The sequence below is a fragment of the Mastigoproctus giganteus genome, unplaced genomic scaffold, assembly GCF_048544385.1.
Source record: "Mastigoproctus giganteus isolate SK-2022 unplaced genomic scaffold, ASM4854438v1 scaffold_16, whole genome shotgun sequence".
Lineage (NCBI taxonomy): Eukaryota > Metazoa > Arthropoda > Arachnida > Uropygi > Thelyphonidae > Mastigoproctus > Mastigoproctus giganteus.
The window spans coordinates 2640720-2659443 of record NW_028328293.1 but is presented as its reverse complement, the minus strand read 5'-3'; the positions used below and the strand labels follow the sequence as shown (position 1 = coordinate 2659443).

The 18724-nt window shown below is 35.2% G+C and overlaps 1 protein-coding gene across 3 annotated transcripts in view; it reads left to right on the top strand.

Annotated features, from left to right (window-relative positions):
• aPKC (protein kinase C iota type) overlaps nucleotides 1-18724 on the top strand; it is a 424352-nt gene that overhangs the window by 15854 nt on the left and 389774 nt on the right. For all 3 annotated transcript variants that reach the window (XM_090389406.1, XM_090389407.1, XM_090389405.1), the window contains exon 2: nucleotides 14785-14865. In XM_090389406.1, the coding sequence (XP_090245532.1) occupies nucleotides 14816-14865 (50 nt within the window). In that variant the 5' untranslated portion in view covers nucleotides 14785-14815. The remainder of the gene's footprint in view (nucleotides 1-14784; nucleotides 14866-18724) is intronic.

The window sequence follows — 18724 nt, the reverse complement described above, 5'->3', positions numbered from 1 at the left end:
GATTCCTGTCTTTAACCATCCTGTCAACCTTTGTATAGTCTACAAATTTAGATAAGCTTTATACGCCATCATCAACATCATTAATTACTGAGAACAGTAAGGGGCAATGAATAATTCTGAGCAATGAACAGCCCTTCAGGGTTCATTGCTGTTCTCAGCAATGAATCTTGATGGAATCCACTAATACCATTAGTCCAAGAATAGCAGTGCCAGTATATAACCATACTCTATCTCCTGCCATTCCTTTATCCAAAGCAGTAATTCCTCCCCACCCCAATACCATACTGCTCCAATTTGTACAATAGTCTTTTATTGCTTCCTCTATATTGGAAAAACTAGGTTTTCTCTTTAGAAGTTTTAAAAATTTATGCCCCTCATTTGCATAGCCTCAGCAAGTGGAAGAATGCCATTAACATTCAGCTCACTCAATCCATTCAAAGCTTTAAACACTTCAATCAGATCTTGTCATAGTTTGTTAATAGAATAAAGGTAATTCCTTTGTTTATTCTTGAAATGTTAATACATGTATAATGTAGGATAAATTGAGCCTGTGGAAGCTCTTACTTATTTAGTATGGAAAATAATGGAATCACTGGTTAGAGAAGTAAGGATGGGTCATCTAGACATGCATTTAGATGGTAATCACAGCATGGATTTTTTAAAGGGGGCCGTCTTATCTGACTAATCTGATTGGATACTTTATTGCAGAAACTGAGGGACTGGATGCAAAAAAAAAAAAAAATTGAAATTGTATGCATAGATTTCAGAAAACCTTTTGAATCTGTTCTATATAAGTCTGCTGTACAGACTGGAACAGTGTGGCATTAAGGGCATGTTACTGCTGTGAATAAAGGGATAGTAGTGGGAGAAGACAGACAATAGTTATCAACAGATGCTGCTCTTCTTGGACTAATATTATGAGGTGTCACTTAGAATTTGGTGCTGGGCCCATTGTTTTTTTTTTTTTTTTTTTTTTTGTTATATTTCTTAATGATATTGATGAAGGCATATCAGGTTTAATATCCAAGTTTGTAGATGATATGAATGTTGACAGGTAAGTTAATGACTAACAGGGTATGCTACTGCAACAAGATCTATAAAAAATAAGATTAGCAATTGCCACTTCTTAAATATGTGACATCTTAAAGAAGTCACAATTGAAGTTTAATACTGATAAATGTAAAGTATTGCACACAGGCAGCAGTAATCCCAGATTAACCTATGAAGTGTCTGATACCACACTCAGGGTAGTGGAGAATGAAAAAGAGCTGGGGAGGGATAATTGTACAATCAGATATTAAGTTCATGAGCTGTCCTGGCAGACAGGTTTGTTAATGATATACAGGAATTTTGACAGCAGTATACGTAGGGGCAATTATCCTGTTGTATAGAAGGCAATGGTTAGTCCAAATCTTGAGTGCAATCCTTGCATTTATTAGTATTAAACCCCATTTTCTAGCCTATCTGTCCAATTTTTTTTTTTTAGGTCTTGCCTAAAAAAAAACAGTATACAGGTCTGGAGGTCTCACTTTAGGAAAGATGTAGATCTGCTCTAATGAGTGCAGAGAAGAGCAACCAGACTGAGGAACTGAATAATTCTGAATTCTTGTGTTCTCCAGGGTTCAGTGCAGGACCCACTGTTGTTTTCAATATTTATGAATGATATTGATGAAGGTATATCAGACTTAATGGCTAAGTTTGCAGATGATACAAAGGTTGGCAGGGTGGTTAATGACAGTCATCAGAGTGAACTACTGCAACAAGTTCTAGGAAAATTGGGTTGATGAGCTGAGAAATGGCAGTTTAAGTTTAACATTGATAAATGTTAAAATACTGCACATGGGTAGCAGTAACTCCAGAGTAACTTATCAACTGTGTGGTACTACACTCAGGGTAGTGGAGAATGAAAAATACCTGGGGATAATTGTGCAGTCAGACATGAAATTCTGTGAGCAGTGCAGGCATGCTGCCAGGACAGCTCATAGGGTTTTGTCAATGATATACAGAAACTTTGCAAGCAGTGATAAGGAGGTTGATTATCCCTTTGTATAAGGCCACGGTTAGGCTGCATCTTAAGTACAGATCTGGAGGCCTCACTTTAGGAAGGATGTAGATCTGCTGGAATGGGTGCAGAGAAGGGTAACCAGATTGGCGAAAAGAACAAAAGAGTGCTCTTACCTAGAAAGGCTTCAGTTCTGCAAATTGCAGTGCCTCGAGATTAGTCACCTTCAGGGAGATCTGATTGAGGTGTTTAAAGCTTTGAATGGATTGAGTGAGCGGAATGTTAATGGCTTTCTTCCGCTTGCTGAGGCTATGCACATGAGGGGGCATGAAGTTAAGGAAGGATGGTTGTAGGATAGATGTGTCAGAGTTTGCCTTCAGCCAGTGGGTGGTTGATTGTTGGAACAGGCTTCCATCTGTTATGGAGTGGATTGGTTGATTAAATTCAAGGAAGAACTAGACAGATTCTTGGAGGGTACATATGGGTGAACTATGGGTGAACTATGTATGTAGGTGTTTTTTTTTTTTGTCTGATGCTATATAAGCTTGCTTTCTTGCCTCATATTACTACTACTACTACTACTGCATATAGGAAGCCTCATCTTAGGAAGTATATGCATCTCTTGGAATGGATGCAGAGAACAGCAGTTATAATAGTTGAGAGGGAAAAAAAAGGGTGTTTATCTGGAAAGGCTTGAGTTCTGTAAATTGCAGCTTTTGGAGACTAGGTATCTTTGAGGAAATCTGATTAGCATTTCAGGTATCCATTCAGAGCTGTTACATGCATATTAAGACTTTGAAAATGGATTAAGTAAACTCAGTGCTGATGGAATCCTTCCTTTTACTCGGACTACACACGAGAGGGCATAAATTCAAATTCAGAAAGGATGGTTGCAGGATACATGCAGAAGTTTGCCTTCAACCATTTGATAGTTGATTGTTGTAACAAACATACATCTGATGTTTGTTACAACAATCAGCTATCAATCAACAACAATCAACTAGAGGTCTTGTAGTTCTTCCTTGAATAAATTCAGGAAAGAACTAGACAAACTATTAGATGGAATGGACAGATGATATGGGAAGAAGTGTTTTTTTTTTTTTTTTTTTTTTTTTGGCTGATTCTGTATAAGTTTGCATTGTTTGCCACTAACTCATTGCAGTTTATCACACTGATATTCAGTTTCTGCTGCATATCTTTTCTCTTTCTAGTGATATTTCCAGGGCTGTTATTCTTCCGAATTGTTATTCTAATTCAGATCACTTCTTTCATCCAAACCCATTTCAACCAATATCAGAATGGGTTTGGATTCATTTTCAATTCCAAACTTGCCAAAAAAAAAAAAAAAAACTTCTTCATTTATCATTTATACTTCTCTCTTTTGGAACTACTTTCCCTTTGTATGAAAATTTCCTGAAAATTACATTCTACAGATATTCAGGGCCAAAATTAGCAAGTGTATTCTGCCCTGCTGTGTTTAATATATAAGTATCCGTATGAAGTACGTCCACATTTTGAATTCCTGTTAAAATGACAAAGCATGTTAATAATGCTTTGTCATAGTAATCTTTTATGCTGGATCATGTAATAGTGCACTAGCACATCTTAGTGTGTGTGTATATATATATATATATATTGTATATATCAAGGAGGAGATTTTATTTTTGCTCTCAATCCTCCCTAGGTGTAACTTTTTTCATCTCAAATTTATTTTATACTTTATATTTAACCCCAGAGGCTGACATCTGGTGAACATGGGCTTGGCACACCCAGGGTCCTGAGTTGGATATCATCATTCTTCTCTTTCTTAGTGATTCCCTTCTACTTCTCACTCTTGTTTTCTCTCTTGCAGGATTTTTTTTTTTTGGCTGGTGCAGCAAAAGCCTCAGGCTTCCTTTCACCATATGGCTAATAATATTATTATTTCTTTGTGTCTTCATTAATTAAGTCTCTGTTGATTATAAAAGTTAAGTAACAGTTTCTTTTACTGTTGTTCTGATTGTATTTAACTGTTGAGTGCTGTCATTCAGCTTAGAAGCACTAATTTTCCTTACTATATAATGGCCATTGTGTAAGTGAATAACACTCAGGTTTCTAGACAGGATCATAGCTCTTAATTTGGAATAACCTTGATTTCTAATCCTTATTAGCATAAGCTTATTACAAATATTGTTTCAACCACATCAAAAAATTGGCCTTCTGTTTTTGTTCTTGTGTTAGTTTTTTCTGAAGCACTGACTGTACAGATCTCTTATATTCCCTACTTTGGAACATAACAGTGACCTAACTCTTCTTGCATATATAACAAGTATTTTCACCCTCCGCATTTAAAAAAAAAACTCTTTTACCTTTAGTTGTTACTTTTCTTCTAAAGAGTTGCTACTCTTCAAATCACAGAACTTCTTGACTGTTCAAAAGTGAGCAGTCAAATTATTTTCCTTTCTTACAGACTTATTCACTTTTCACAGATAATTCCATAGGTATTGAATTATTACAGAATTAGAAAAATTAGGAAATTCTGTTTCTTCAGAATTAGTGTATGTAATTATGTTTATTTAAGACTTTTTTTATGGAATATGTCCACAGTTGAATAACATAAGCCCAACTCCATCTGATTCACCACTGGATCAACAGTGGTTGAATTCATATTGGTGATTGATAGTCAGATGGAAAGCTTCAAGATAGTGTAAGAGTTGGCAGTCAATGTATTTTTTTCATTACTTTGGAAATAGGGTAAATGCATAGGATTGTTAATTGGAGGGATTTTTCACCTTTTTTAGGAATCAACTATATACGAGAAAATTTTTTATACAGAAGAAAAACACATTTGGAATAAGAGTGAAAAAAAAAAAAAAAAAAAAAGCAGCAGCAGGAGTTAACCGTGCAACACAAAATTTAAAAAGTGGGGAAATACCATCAGGAACTAGAGACTTCTTGGAATTGAGATTGTTTTAGATACATCTAATCTGATCGCTTTCTGTTGGAAAACAAGTGAGGCATTGAGTGGTGTATGTTTGGTGTGATAGCAGGTTTACTGAGGTCATCACTGCAAGATTTAGAGAAAAAGTAAGATGCTAATAAGCCAGTTGTATCTTTAGATCAGGAATTCTCAATGGGGCAAAAAAATCGTGGATATTACAATGATTTGTGGCCCTCGAAAGTTCAACCCCACCCGATGACATCTTATTCCTCAATATTTAATTTCTCTCATTGGGTTTTGTTTTCTCCTGAGACAACTGATTTTTAACATACAGATATATAATATATTAGGAGTGAGTGAGAAATTTTGATAAAAGGAAGATAGTGGGCATGATTTAATTCAACCACCTTTGCTTTTCATAGGCATTAAATGCCTGAGTGCTTTGAGAGGTAATGTCTCCGCAATCATTGACATTTGCACCTTTCTGTCGGAAAAGTGCAAATGTCAACTTTGGTGGCGGCTGGTTTATTTATTTATTCTTTTGTTGCATTGGTCAGTATATGAGGCATGGATGAGATGAGGAAATGTTTTTCTATTGTTTCTACATTCTAAGGGACAATTAGTATTGATTTATTATTTCCTTGTGGAAGTTTATTTTTGATCCACAGTGCTTTTGTGAGTGACATGGGCTATGAGAATTAAATAAAAATATTTTGTATTTTATTATTTAATTCTTTGTAGTTATTCAACCCATCATCAACATGTCAAGTGCCAAAAAGAAAAAGTGTCAACGGTATCTGGATGAATATCTAGCTTATGGTTTTATTGAAAGCTCATTTGACTCAAAGCAGACCATGTGTCTTAAGTGTAATAGTTCTTTTTCGAATGATGCTATGAAACCATCAAGACTTTTAGATCACTTAAAAAGGAAACATCTTGATAAAGTTGGTAAACATATCGAATATTTTAAAAATTTAAAACAGAATTTTGAACAATGTAACACTGTTACTTCCTTTTAAGAACACACTAACAAACGATGATGGAATGATTGTGCCTCAAAATTTTAGAAATCATTGCAAAAACTGGTAGTGCTCATACAGTTGCTGAGACTGTTATACAACCCACATTAGCGACCATAATTTCAACAGTGATGCTTCAAAATCCTTCCAGTATTTTAAAGGTTTCCATTGAGCAATGATTCAATTCGAAGACGAATCGATGAGATGTCAGTTAGCATTGAAGAACAGTTAATTGACAACTAAAAATGAGAAAATTTCATATTCAGGTTGATGAATCCGTAGTTACGGACAATAAGGCCCTTCTAATGGCATACGTTTGTTATTTCGATGATGATTGTAAATTTCAAGAAGAGATGTTGTTTTTAAAATATATAGAAACTGACTGTACTGGAGAATACAATTTTGCTGTTGTAAAAACATAGTTTGATGAAAAACAAGTATCACTGGTAATTTTGATATCCTGTGCGACTGATGGTGCTGCCTCCATGGTAGTGTGTCCCGAAGTTCGTGCAATACAGTTCATTGTCCACTGACATCTGGTTGCAAAAAATATTAGTCCAGTTCTTTATCAATCACTCAGTATAGTTATTAAAACCATCAATAAATAAATTGACATAGCAACTATGACTGCCTTTTCAGAAAATTGTGTTGATAATGAAGAACAGTATTTGTGGCTTCTTTTACATACAGAAGTCAGATGGCTTTTTAAAGGAAACTGTGTAACAAGATTTATAAGTCTTTTTGATACGATGATTAGTTTTTTAGAAAGTGAAGGATACACAGATTTAGCAAAGGAGATCAGCAAACACAAAAAACTTATATAATATACTATATGGCTTGAATTTTTTGAAAACTTAATGAAGTATCACTTCAAGGGAAATTAATTATGGTGATAGACTGCAAACGTGTATTAAAATTCTTCACTGAAAAACTGGAAATATTTGAAAGGAATTTAATGAGAAAATAATTTCATGGTATACAAGAGTTAGCTAAAATCAACGAATCTCTCACTGAGAATGACCTTAAGAATTATTATTATAATAATTAGCCATATGGTGCAAGGAAGCCTGAGACTTATGCTGCACCAGCCAAAAAAAAATCCTGAGTTGTCGAGAGAGAGAGAGAGAGAGAGAGAGAGAGAGAAAAAGGAATCACCAAGAAAGAGAAGAATGATGATATCCAGCTCACGACCCTGGGTGTGCTAAGCCCATACTCACCAGATGCGAGTCCCTGGGGTTATTTATTTAGATAATTTGTGTTCTTTAAAAGATAAAATGAATTTTCAGATTTATTTTCTTTTGAAGTGAAGCCACAGATGTTAGATCCAATTGGATGTGATGTCAGGTCTGCTAGTGAAGAAATTCAAGAAGAATTCATTGAATTAAAATGTAACAAAGAATGCAAATATAAATTTGAAAAAGGTGGAACGGCTGAGTTGTGGGGATCAAAAACAACTAAACTTCTCTATCCAACAATGTCGTCTGATATTTATTTATGGTTGAAAGTGGTTTTAGTTCAGTAAATAAAATACTGTATTAACAAAGGAAAGAAGCAAAATTGATATATGTTCAAGAGGAAACATTAGAATTAAACTTACTAACATCATATTGAACATTGAACTTTTAGCTAAGAAGCATCAGGCTTAGGGATCCCTGATGAATGAAGTATAAAGTGTTTTCTTGTTTAAAATTTCATGGGGGGGGGACAATTAGGAAAAAAAATTGTCTAAAAAATGCCCTTTAGGGGGCAATAAATAAATAAAGGTTGAGAAACACTGATTTATATGAAGATGCAATAGAACCATCAGAATATGACAGAAGTGAGTGTTTCAATGGAGAGAAGTTGTGGCGACTGGCTTTTGGAAGGAATTGGAAATATCAGTATATTTCAGATATATTTGAAATACATGCATTTCAAATATATAGTTTATTTCTCAATAAACCATATATATTTCTCGTGCATCTACAGAATTAATACCAAAACATATTTCAAGATTTCATTTCTTTATATTTCTTAGTAATTTAAAAAGCTGTGGAAGTAAAGACAAATGTATTTACTTTTAAATAGAAATGTTGTAGTTCACATTTTTACCAAATTACACACACACACACACACACACAGAGAGAGAGAGAGAGAGTTGGAGAAGAAGAGGCAAACACAATTTAATGAATTTTTGTGTCTGTTCTAAATTAAGAACTTGGTTTTTAGTTCCAGCATTGTTGTCTTCAACCTTAATTGATCTTCCAGGCGAGTGTTTGTCATCTGTAATTGCAGATGTGTCTTTATTACAGTCATATGCAGAAATGATGATTCATGACAATAGGTTGTGCCAAAGCAAGAGTAAATGACAAGTATGTTGATGCAGTTGTAGATATTTGATATCATTCTTCCATATTTCATTGGGATCCAACTTGCTTTCAAATAAAGAATATTGTCTTTTGAAAACTCATTCAGCTCTACTTGGAAATCTTCAGGTGTTTCAGACTATCACATAGCTATGACCGGAAAGCTAACCTCTGTGATGTGTTTTTCAAAATCTTTAAACATGTTTCTGAGGATTTATCAGGTTGGGAGAACAATAGAATCAGCAAATGAAGTTGTTAGAATAAAATAAAGAAACAGATTTTGTGCTGAAATGAACCAAAAAGAGAAGATGTTGGATTGGGAAGTATCGACAAACAACAGAGTAGTGTTCATGACTGTTGTCTCGGTACTCTTGTAAATCGAAATGGAATAGCCATAGAATGCAAAGAAGCCTTAGAATTTTTCTGCACCAGAAAAAAAAGGAAAAAAAAAACCCCACCCTTAAAACAGCACCGAGAAATGTCTTCTAGTACTCTGCTGTCCACTTATACACTAACATAATCTCAAGTCTTGCATTCTTAACGCTTCTTGAAGGTTCTTTGTTTGCATTAGCAAGGGCACATGATGCAAGAAAGCAAGCTTATATAGCATCAGCCAAAAAAAAAAAAAAAACACACACACCTTTTCACCCATCTACTCGCTCCAAATGTTTGTCTAGTTCTGCCTTGAATCTGTTTAGGCTATCAACTTCTATAATGACAGATGGAAGTTTGTTCCAGCAATCGACCACCTGCTGGCTAAAGGCAAATTTCCGCACATCTATCCTACAACTGTCTCTCCTCAATTTGAATTTATGCCCTCTCAGGTGATTATACTGAGCAAGAGGAAGAATCCAATCAGCATTGAGCATGCTCAAACCATTCAAGGCTTTATATACCTCGATCAGATCACCTCGAAGGTGCCTAGTCTTCAGACGCTGTAATTCGCAAAACTCAAGCCGTTCTTCATAAGAGCAACCCTTTGTTCCATTCACTAATCTTGTTGCCCTTCTCTGTACTCACTCCAACAGCTCCACATCCTTCTTAAAATGAGGTCTCCAGACCTGTATACAGTACTCAAGGTGTGGCCTGACCATTGCCTTATACAAGAGGATAATCACCTCCTTGTTCCTCGTAGAAAAATTCCTGTATATCATTAACAAGACATCATGAGCTACGCTTGCAGACCATCTGCACTGCTCAGAAAACTTCATATCTGTCTGCACAATTATCCCTAGGTCCTTTTCACTCTCTACCACTGTCAGTTTAGTACCACAGAGTTGATACGTTACTCTGGAGTTATTGCTTCCCATATGCAGCACTTTACATTTGTCAATGTTAAACTTCAATTTCCACCTCTCAGCCCATCTGCTCAACTTTTCTAGATCCTGTTGCAATAGCATCTGTCATTAGTGTCATTAACAACTTTGCTGACCTTATCGTCTGCAAACTTGGACATTAAGCCTGATATACCATCATCAATATCATTAATGAATACAGAAAACAACAATGGACCCAAAACTGAACCCTGGGGGACTCCACTAATAACATTAATTCACGAAGAGCAGTGTCCATTGATTACCACTCTGTCTTCTCCCACTCAACCATCTCCTTATCCATAGCAGCAATTTGCCTCCATTACCACACGCTCCAATTTGTGCAGCAGTATCAAAAGCCTTCCTAAGATCCAAATATATGATATCAAAATTATTAGTAACGGAAGGGCCTTGTATTGGGGTCCATGGTTGAAATAACATACACGTATAATGTTATATGTGTATGTTATAAAAATTATTCTTTGCATCCAGTTCCTTTGTGACTGCATCATAGTATCCAATCAAATTGGTCAGACAAGACTTCTCCTTAACAAACCCATGCTGTATCCAAGCTGTAACTGAAGACTTGTCTATATGATCCTCTAATGATTCTTTAACCAGTGCCTCTATTAATTTCCCTAGAACAGAAGTTAAACTAACAGGTCTGTAATTACCTTTGTTTCTCCTCCTTTGTGGATTAGGGTCACATTTGCACATCTCCAGTCCATGGGTACCTCCCCTGAGTCCAAGGAAGCTCTCATAATTATTGCAAAGGGTTTGATTACTTTCTTTGCAACCCAAAGGTCGCGGGTTCGATTCCCGCCTCGGGCTTGGATCAAAGTACTGCAAAAACCTTGGGAGGTGCAATATGGCCACAGAAGCCGATGTGCCAACAACTACCAAATCAAATCAAATACTTTCTTTGCTGCCTCCTTTAATATAACTGATTCCATCCACTCCAGGTGCTTTTCTTATCTTTATCTTCAACAATTTCTCCTCCACTTTACTCTCGGTTATTAGAAGATTATCTAGCTTACTGCCAGAGTTTAATACACCTCTGGCATTCTCCTTCCTGAATAACTCCTCATGTGAATATAGATGCAAAATATTCATTTAGGTTGTTAGCTACCTGAGTAGGATCATCAACAGTTGACCCATCGATATCAAGTGGACCAATCTGATTTATCCCCTTCCTTCTAGAGTTTACATAAGTAAAGAACTCTTTGCTGTTTTTCTTTGCATCCCTTGCCAAAGATTTTTCGTAATTTGCCTTTGCCTGCTAACCTCCTTTGTGACTTGTTTACAGACCAGCTGTTATCTATCATAGGTTTCCATGTTATCCATTAATTTATATGTATTCCATGCATTTTTCTTCTCTTCCACATGTCTCATTAGTTTATCTGACAACCATTGAGGCCTAAACCTTGAACAATATTTCTTAGTTGGTATATAAAGCCTAATAGCTTCCAAGATTAATTCTTTGAATGCCTCCCATTTGGAATTTGCTGTTGGTAACATCATCAGTTGGTCCCACCGTATTGAATTTAAATACTGTCTCAGACCATTATAGTTACCTTTACAAAAGCAAAAACCATTCCCTTTACCCTTGATGGTAGTTACTTCACTGAGTAAATCCTACTTCAGCACACTGTAATCACTGCCAACTAGTGGTTCCTTTATTTGCAGATTTCTAATGCACGAAGAATCACTTCTGATAATCAGTTCAAGAGTATTACTCCCTCTAGTTGCCTCCTGAACATGCTGCTGTAGAAAACAATCATCCAATAAATCCACAAAAGCCTTGCTAGTGTGTGATCAACCCACAAATTCTAGTCAATCTCTGGGAAATTAAAATCCTCCATTATAAGACACTGATTTACTGGGCCACTCTATTTCTCTGCACAATTGCTCATTATACTCATCAGATTCATTAGACCTATAACACACACCTACTCTCATTTTTCCTTTCCCAGTGCTTATGTCACACCAAACACTCAACATTGCATTGTCCACCAACATCAATTGGATGCACTTCCTTAGATTTTGTTTCTTAACTAACAGCATAGCCCTCCTCCCTTCCTGTCCTGTCTAGCCTTTCTGTACGCATTGTTCTCTCCAAATTCCAACTCTGCACTGCTTATGTCTGTGTGACACCATGTCTGCCAACAATGTCTACCTTTGATATCTTGACTAGCACTTCACACTCATCAAATTTATTAACTCTACTCCTAGCATTGGTGTACATGCAAGTATACATGCACCTGTTTCTACTCTTAGTTTCCCTAACACCACCCATGTATTTACTTGTTCCACTATGACTCCCAGCAGTCCTGGAAATCGCTATTGCCTTGCTTTCCAGGCTGCTGCTCAATTGCATTTCAATAGAAGCACTGCAAGAATCACTTTCACCTCTGCCAGCAGCTATTGTTAATCTATTAGTTCGTGTCTCTCCCCAAGCTAACAGTTTTCCGACCTACATAACTCTGCCTCGATAGCATCAGCATATATTCTTGCACCCTTTCTATTTAAGTGTATCTGATCTCTGTAGAAGCAGTCTCTCCTGTTAAAAAGCACAGACCAGGCTGAGAAAAATTCTAACCCTTGAGCCTTTCACAATCTCTCCAGGGCCGAATTGATCGACAAGGCTCTCTTCATATACTCCGTCCTATCCTGTCTGGGCAGAATTTCAGTCACCTTTTTAAAATCTAGCATTACAGTCTGGAATTCTTTAAAATTCAGCATGTTTTCAAAAAAATAAAAATCATTTAACAATCTGGAAATATCAGGTAAGCATTCTGGCACTTGTTTTTGTCTATAAGAATCCAAGGGAAAAAAGGGTGCCATCTCTCTCTCTCTCCCCCCCCCCCTCCTCTCATGCTATCATCATTACAAATTACAGCTATGTGGCTGTAATTTGTAAGGGTGCTTGTGTCAGCCAATGACCACTTTGATTTCACTTAGGAACAACTGAGATTGAAGAGTGATACAAAATGCCCAGTATGGGTACAGCTGGAAAAATGTACACTGCATTAAAACTGTTTAAACTTTTCTATAAACAGTGACTTGCATAAAAAATAGATTTAATTCTGGACAACCAAAGTTTTTTTGATAAATTATGATAGTGGCAGAAATTAGACAGTGATCTTTGTTATCATGTACGAGAAACTGAATTTTTAAACATTGCATTATTACTTAAGAAGAATACAGTAGCTGATTTTGTGTTTTTATCTATATTTTTTACTAAATAGTAAAAAAAAATTAAATGCAAAGAAATTTTTTTTCTCTATAGTGCACACATCCCTCTTTGATACTGTTACTAGGCATGCATTTAAAACTGACATTACAGTATATGGCAGCAGTGCTGTCTTTGTTAATTGTAATATGTTTTCATTTAACAAAGTGAACTGTTCTTTATATTTTTTGACCATTGTTATCTTGGAATGATTTTAAATGTTTAAAGATGTAAATACATTCAGTTATTAGCACATAATATTCAGTAAAATGTGTTTCTTCAAAACTGTTGAACCACTATGTATACTTGTCTAAAATCGAGAAAATTTTAGTCTGATACATCTCAGACCCCAATCATGCCAGATTTTAAGAAGTTTACTTTATTACTTTGAATAATTTATTCATGAACAAATATGTGAAAAATGTTTAGTGAAAAATCTCTATGTGATGGAGAACAAGTTAAGTAATGTACAATTATGTCATGTTTCAGGTGTGTTTGATTATCAAAGATGTGTATACTGCCCTCAAGAAGTATTTTACATGATGGTTAGTGAGATGGAATTTGCATAGCGGGGAGATTAATGAGTATGAAATTTGAGATAATGGTCTTCCTAAGAATATTTCAAAGGGATGAATGCTATTATTTCATATTTATTGCAGTGTTTCTGTAGTAGAAGAACTATGGGATTTGGCCTAAAATCTCTTCAGTGACAAACAAAATACATGTTATAAATTATCATTATGACTTTTTGTTCTCAAGAAATGCTTGAAATATGTTGATTTCCACACTCTGGGCTGGGCTGTTAGCTTGATATGAGGGCAGGATGTGTATTTCTACCCTAATCCTAACTTAATTTTGTCTCCTGTTAGCTAAACTGCTATACCATTGCCTGTGACCACAACTCACATATATGCAGAGAGAGAGAGAGAGAGAGAGAGAGAGAGAGAGAGAGAGAGAGAGAGAGAGAGAGAGAGAGAGTGCACGCGAGCATTTATTAATTACTAATTTTTTTGTTTTATGCACTTTAAAGGAATAAACTTTCAGTTGTATTGTGGTTATAGATATGTGGCATTAATGCTATTGTAAAAGTTATCAATTAAATATTATACACACATTGTTTGAATTAGGGCATGATCCTTTTTATTTTCGGGCTTGTGTGTGAGTGTTGTGAAATTTATATTTTGGATGGAAGGCTTAAGGCTTTTTCAGGAGTTTCAGGCTTAAACAATCTTTTGGTGTCAAAGAAACAGCCTGAAAATTTGATATCTGGCCAACTTCCTTCTTGAGTAATGTTGAATATTCAAAATTATGTATAGATACAATTTTATTATATAATTATAATATATAGATCCCAAAACCTTCCTAGGGAATAACAATAAATGTGCTGAGAATATGGTTCATTCCAACTTTACCATAATGAGTAATGCTCAAACATAAAAAGTATAATTCCATTTGTGGAAGTATGTTTCTCTTTGTAAGTAATTGAAGATTTTATGAAAAAAAGTTGCCAAGTTTCTGTGGGTCTGATTTTAATGAACTTTTGGATTGCTTAGCAAATCATTCTAAACACCAAATATAAAGTTTTATAAAAATCTGTCCATGGGTGACAGATTGTTACAAGAAGGTGGATGGATGGACGTGGTGAAAACAGAAGGTATTTTATGCATTTACGAACCCATATAAAAATGATTGTTATTTTTTTGAGCCTGATACTGTGTAGAAATCATATCCTTACCATAAACTTTCTAATTATATTCAGAATAACATAGTTCAATTAATTTTTAAAAGAACTATGGAATTTCGCCTAAAATCTCTTCCTAAAATTTGCTATAAATTATCATTATGACTTTTTGTTCTCAAGGAATGCTTGAAGTGTATGTGTGTAAATCTGTACTTTTCTATTGTCAATATGTTGTTTTTTTTCATGGCTAATATTTTTTTTTCACTTTATAGTTCAATATAGCACAACTTTTTTCCTAATACAATGTCTGATTCAAAAGTGCCAGAAATAAAAGTAAAAACTGCATATAATGGGTAAGCTAATAAATTTTTTTGCAATTTTTAATTGTTTTTCAAATTTTAAGGAGAATAATTGTTTTTCATACTTGTATATGAGTATTTCTTTAATCCTGAAATGGTAATGCAGAACCCAACAGGTTCCCTGTAAAAATAATCTTCCTGAAAAAATTGTTTTGAGGTTAATGACTGAAACTTTTCTCTACCTTTCTAACTATTGAGACAGTTTTATTGGAGTAGTTTTTAAAGTGAAATTTTATAGTTTTCACAGAATAATTGTATTAAAGCACCAGGCATTCTTACATTTACAGTTTACACCTCAGTTTCTTCTCAAAAAAATAAAATAAATAAATTTTCTGTTTGTACTTCAAGATGACCACATAAGATCAGACGGGTTTACAAGAATGAGAATACAAGAACATTAACCATATTCATTTGTCATACAGGCTTGAACCATAATCACTCAGATGCAGAGGCTTGATAAATATCTCTGTATATGTATATTTGTTTTTTAATTATTATTTGATGTGTGATATACACAGTGTCCATAAAGCCTTTGTGCACTTTAAAACTGCAGTAACCTAGGTTTTATATGAGGTAAAATTAATCAGTAAAATGCATTGAAAGGGCTATTTAATTTATTTGTTTTTTATGAACAAAAATAATCACTTAATTACTCTAATTTTGTTTTTTAATTTTTTTTCAGAAAATCCCTATAAGAGATGGCTTCAGTAGTAGAGAAAGCAAAATGTGTCCTCTGGCTAGCAAAGCTTAAGTCTATTTCAGAAATTAGAAGAAAATTTATGACACATTACACGAGGGAAGCACTGCAGAAATTGTTTCAGACTAGATGAAGTTTAAAGAGACTGGTTCTGTTAATGATAAACTGTGAACTGGAAGGCTGGATTAAACAAGGTGACTGTTTTCAGCAGAGCCTATGAAAATCAATAAGACAGCATTCCTAAAGTAACAGTGCACAAAATTCTTAGTGAAATTGCACGTGACTTTATAAGATACAAGTGCATCAAATGTTGCTGGATGAGGACTATCATATCATGTGAGATTAGTTTTCTGTCATGAGGTTAATGAAAACATTGAAAACTGCATCTTATCTGTCAACAATCTAAGGTTAGTGATGAAGCAACATTTCACATTAGTGGCAAGATTAATTGCCGTGTGTGTGTGGTACAGAGGAACCACAAGAATTCTGGGAACATGAAAGGGATTCTCCTAAAGTCAATGTCTGATGTGCTCTGGGAAAAACACAACTAGTCATTTTTTTTTGAAGAAATAGTGATAGTTACCTTTCAGTGCTACAGGATTTTTTGTTCCTTAACTGAGATAATTAAGAATTGAAGCCAGTACAGTTTTTTAGAAGATAGAGTACCTTGCTACTTCACTTGGGAATGTTTGACAATTTTTCCAAACAGATGGATCAGCAGAGAGCTGGCCAGTTGCTTGGCCAGCTCTATCACCTGATTTTCCCCATTGGACTTTTTTCTTATTGGGGTATGTTAAAAGTGTGGTTTATTCCAATGAGCTTTGTACTAGAATCACAAATTGCAGTAATGCCATTAATGAAAAGCAACTGTAGAATGTATTTATGGAACTGCAAAATCATACTATACTTTGTATCAGTAATGATGGAGGTTATGTTGAATTTTAACATTCTTATGATTATATACCCTAAAAGCTAAAATATATTGCATTTCCAATGTGTTTTACAGTTTGTTTTATCTCACATGGAACCTGAGTTATTTCAATGTGCATAAGGACAACTCCATGGACGCTTCATATTTTGCAATTTCGTATGCTTAATGGTGCAGAAAATTTGAGATAGAAACATAAATGAAGTGACTAATAGTATCTGTCTGTATTTATTTTTTTAGCTCGTACACACACACACACACACACACACACACACACACACACACACACACACACACACACACACACACACACACACACACACGTGTTTCAGTTAAAAGGTCATCATGGTCTGTCTCACTTATTTTTAGGTTTAGGCTATTTAATTTTCTGGATTTTTTTTTTCTTTTTGTTGTATTTGAGCTGAATTTTTTTAATTTGACTAAGTGTTAAAATTTTACTAAATACAGTCAGTCCTCGTATAACACATGTTTACACTACACTACATGAATTAGATCACACACGATTTATAAATAGGGGAACGATATCGTATATAACACGAACCGAATTCACTTATGTACGATTCGCCTTTGTGTTTACAAGAAATGGCAGTTGAACGCGGAATCACCCCAACTGAACGCAACACAATAGGAATGAAGAGAAGATTCTGAAAATGTATTTATGTTTTTTATATCAGTGAAGGGGAAACACATTTCACCATAATAGCGTAAAAACCCACACAATTCCAGCTATCGGTATTATCGCAAATGCAATTAGATCGAGTTTACTACCAGTTTATAACAGATTCCACTAGCAGGAACACAACTGGAAATTGTTTTTATTTTTTTATGGTAGTAACCCCCAGAAATGTGCTTTAGTAAAATGTGAGCCAGTGAGGTGTTCATAGTGTGTCTCTGCCTTTACGGTGTTGTTTATACAGTTGTTACACAAGCCAGCTTTGTTTGTGTGTATCAAGTGTGCCTCCTCATTTTGTAATTGTGCTTTATTCCCTAAAAATGAGTAAAATACTTAAAAGGTGTGAAAAGGAAGCATCCTGGTGAAGACACTACAGATTCAGAGAGAAAAAGAAAAGCAATATCGATAAACCGAGGCGGACTGGGTCAAAAATTCTTACCCGGGAAAATTTGTAGTGGCCCCATACTAGCGTTTATGGCCAAAATCACATCGGCCTCCGGCCCACCGGGGTTTCCCCCGGTAAGGCTTATGGCCAGTCCGTCTCTGTCGATAGAGAAAAAATATGAAATTGTGAAACGCTTTGAGCGAAATGAAAGACCATGTGATATTGCACGTGCTACAGGCCTAAATGAGGCAATGCCGAGAATTAGAAAGAATGCAGAGAAAATAAAAACAACTTTCATAGCAGGAACAACTCAAAGTGTAATTAAAATCCATTAGATTAAGACACAAAGAATTGGAAGAGATGGAATGGTTGTTATCTGTTTGGATAGAAAATCAAACAAAAAACAAGTTTGCTTACGATAGAAGGAAAAGCATTAGCAATATTTTATTACGACTATTTATTGTGTTTGGTAATGTTTTGGTTACAAATGTGTGTTCAATCTTGGGTGGTCGGCACCTAACCCTATTTTTTCCATAGGGCCTGTTGTTTATATTGCCCAATTTTGCATTGCACGAGGGTTTCTAGGAACACAACTATCGTGCTATACGAGGACTAACTGTACTGCAATTGAGTCACAAAGGAGGCTTGGTAGGCTAAGGCAGAAAAAGTAACAAAGACTTTTTTTTGTTTGTTTGTGTATTAGTAGTGACAAATGATGCAAGGAAGCAAGCTTATACAGCATCAGCCAAAAAAAAAAAAAAAACCCTTCCAATTTCATTTATTCATCCACTCCAACAGTTTATCTAGTTCTTCCTTGAATATTTTATATTCAAGCTATACACTTCCACAACAGATGGAAGTTTGCTTCAGGAATCAACCAGCCACTGGCATGCAAAATCTGTTCAACAACCACCCTTCTTCAATTTGAATTTACACCCCCCCCCCACATCGTGTGTAGTCTGAGCAAGAGGAAGAATTCCATCAGCATTGAGCTTGCTCAATTCATTCAAAACCTTAAAACATATCAATTAGATCACCTCATAGTTTCAGATGCTGAAATTTGTTGAAATGAAGCCTTTCTTGGTAAGAACCTCCTTTTTCTCCCCTCTACAATCTCGTTGCCCTTCTCTGTACCTATACCAAGAGCCT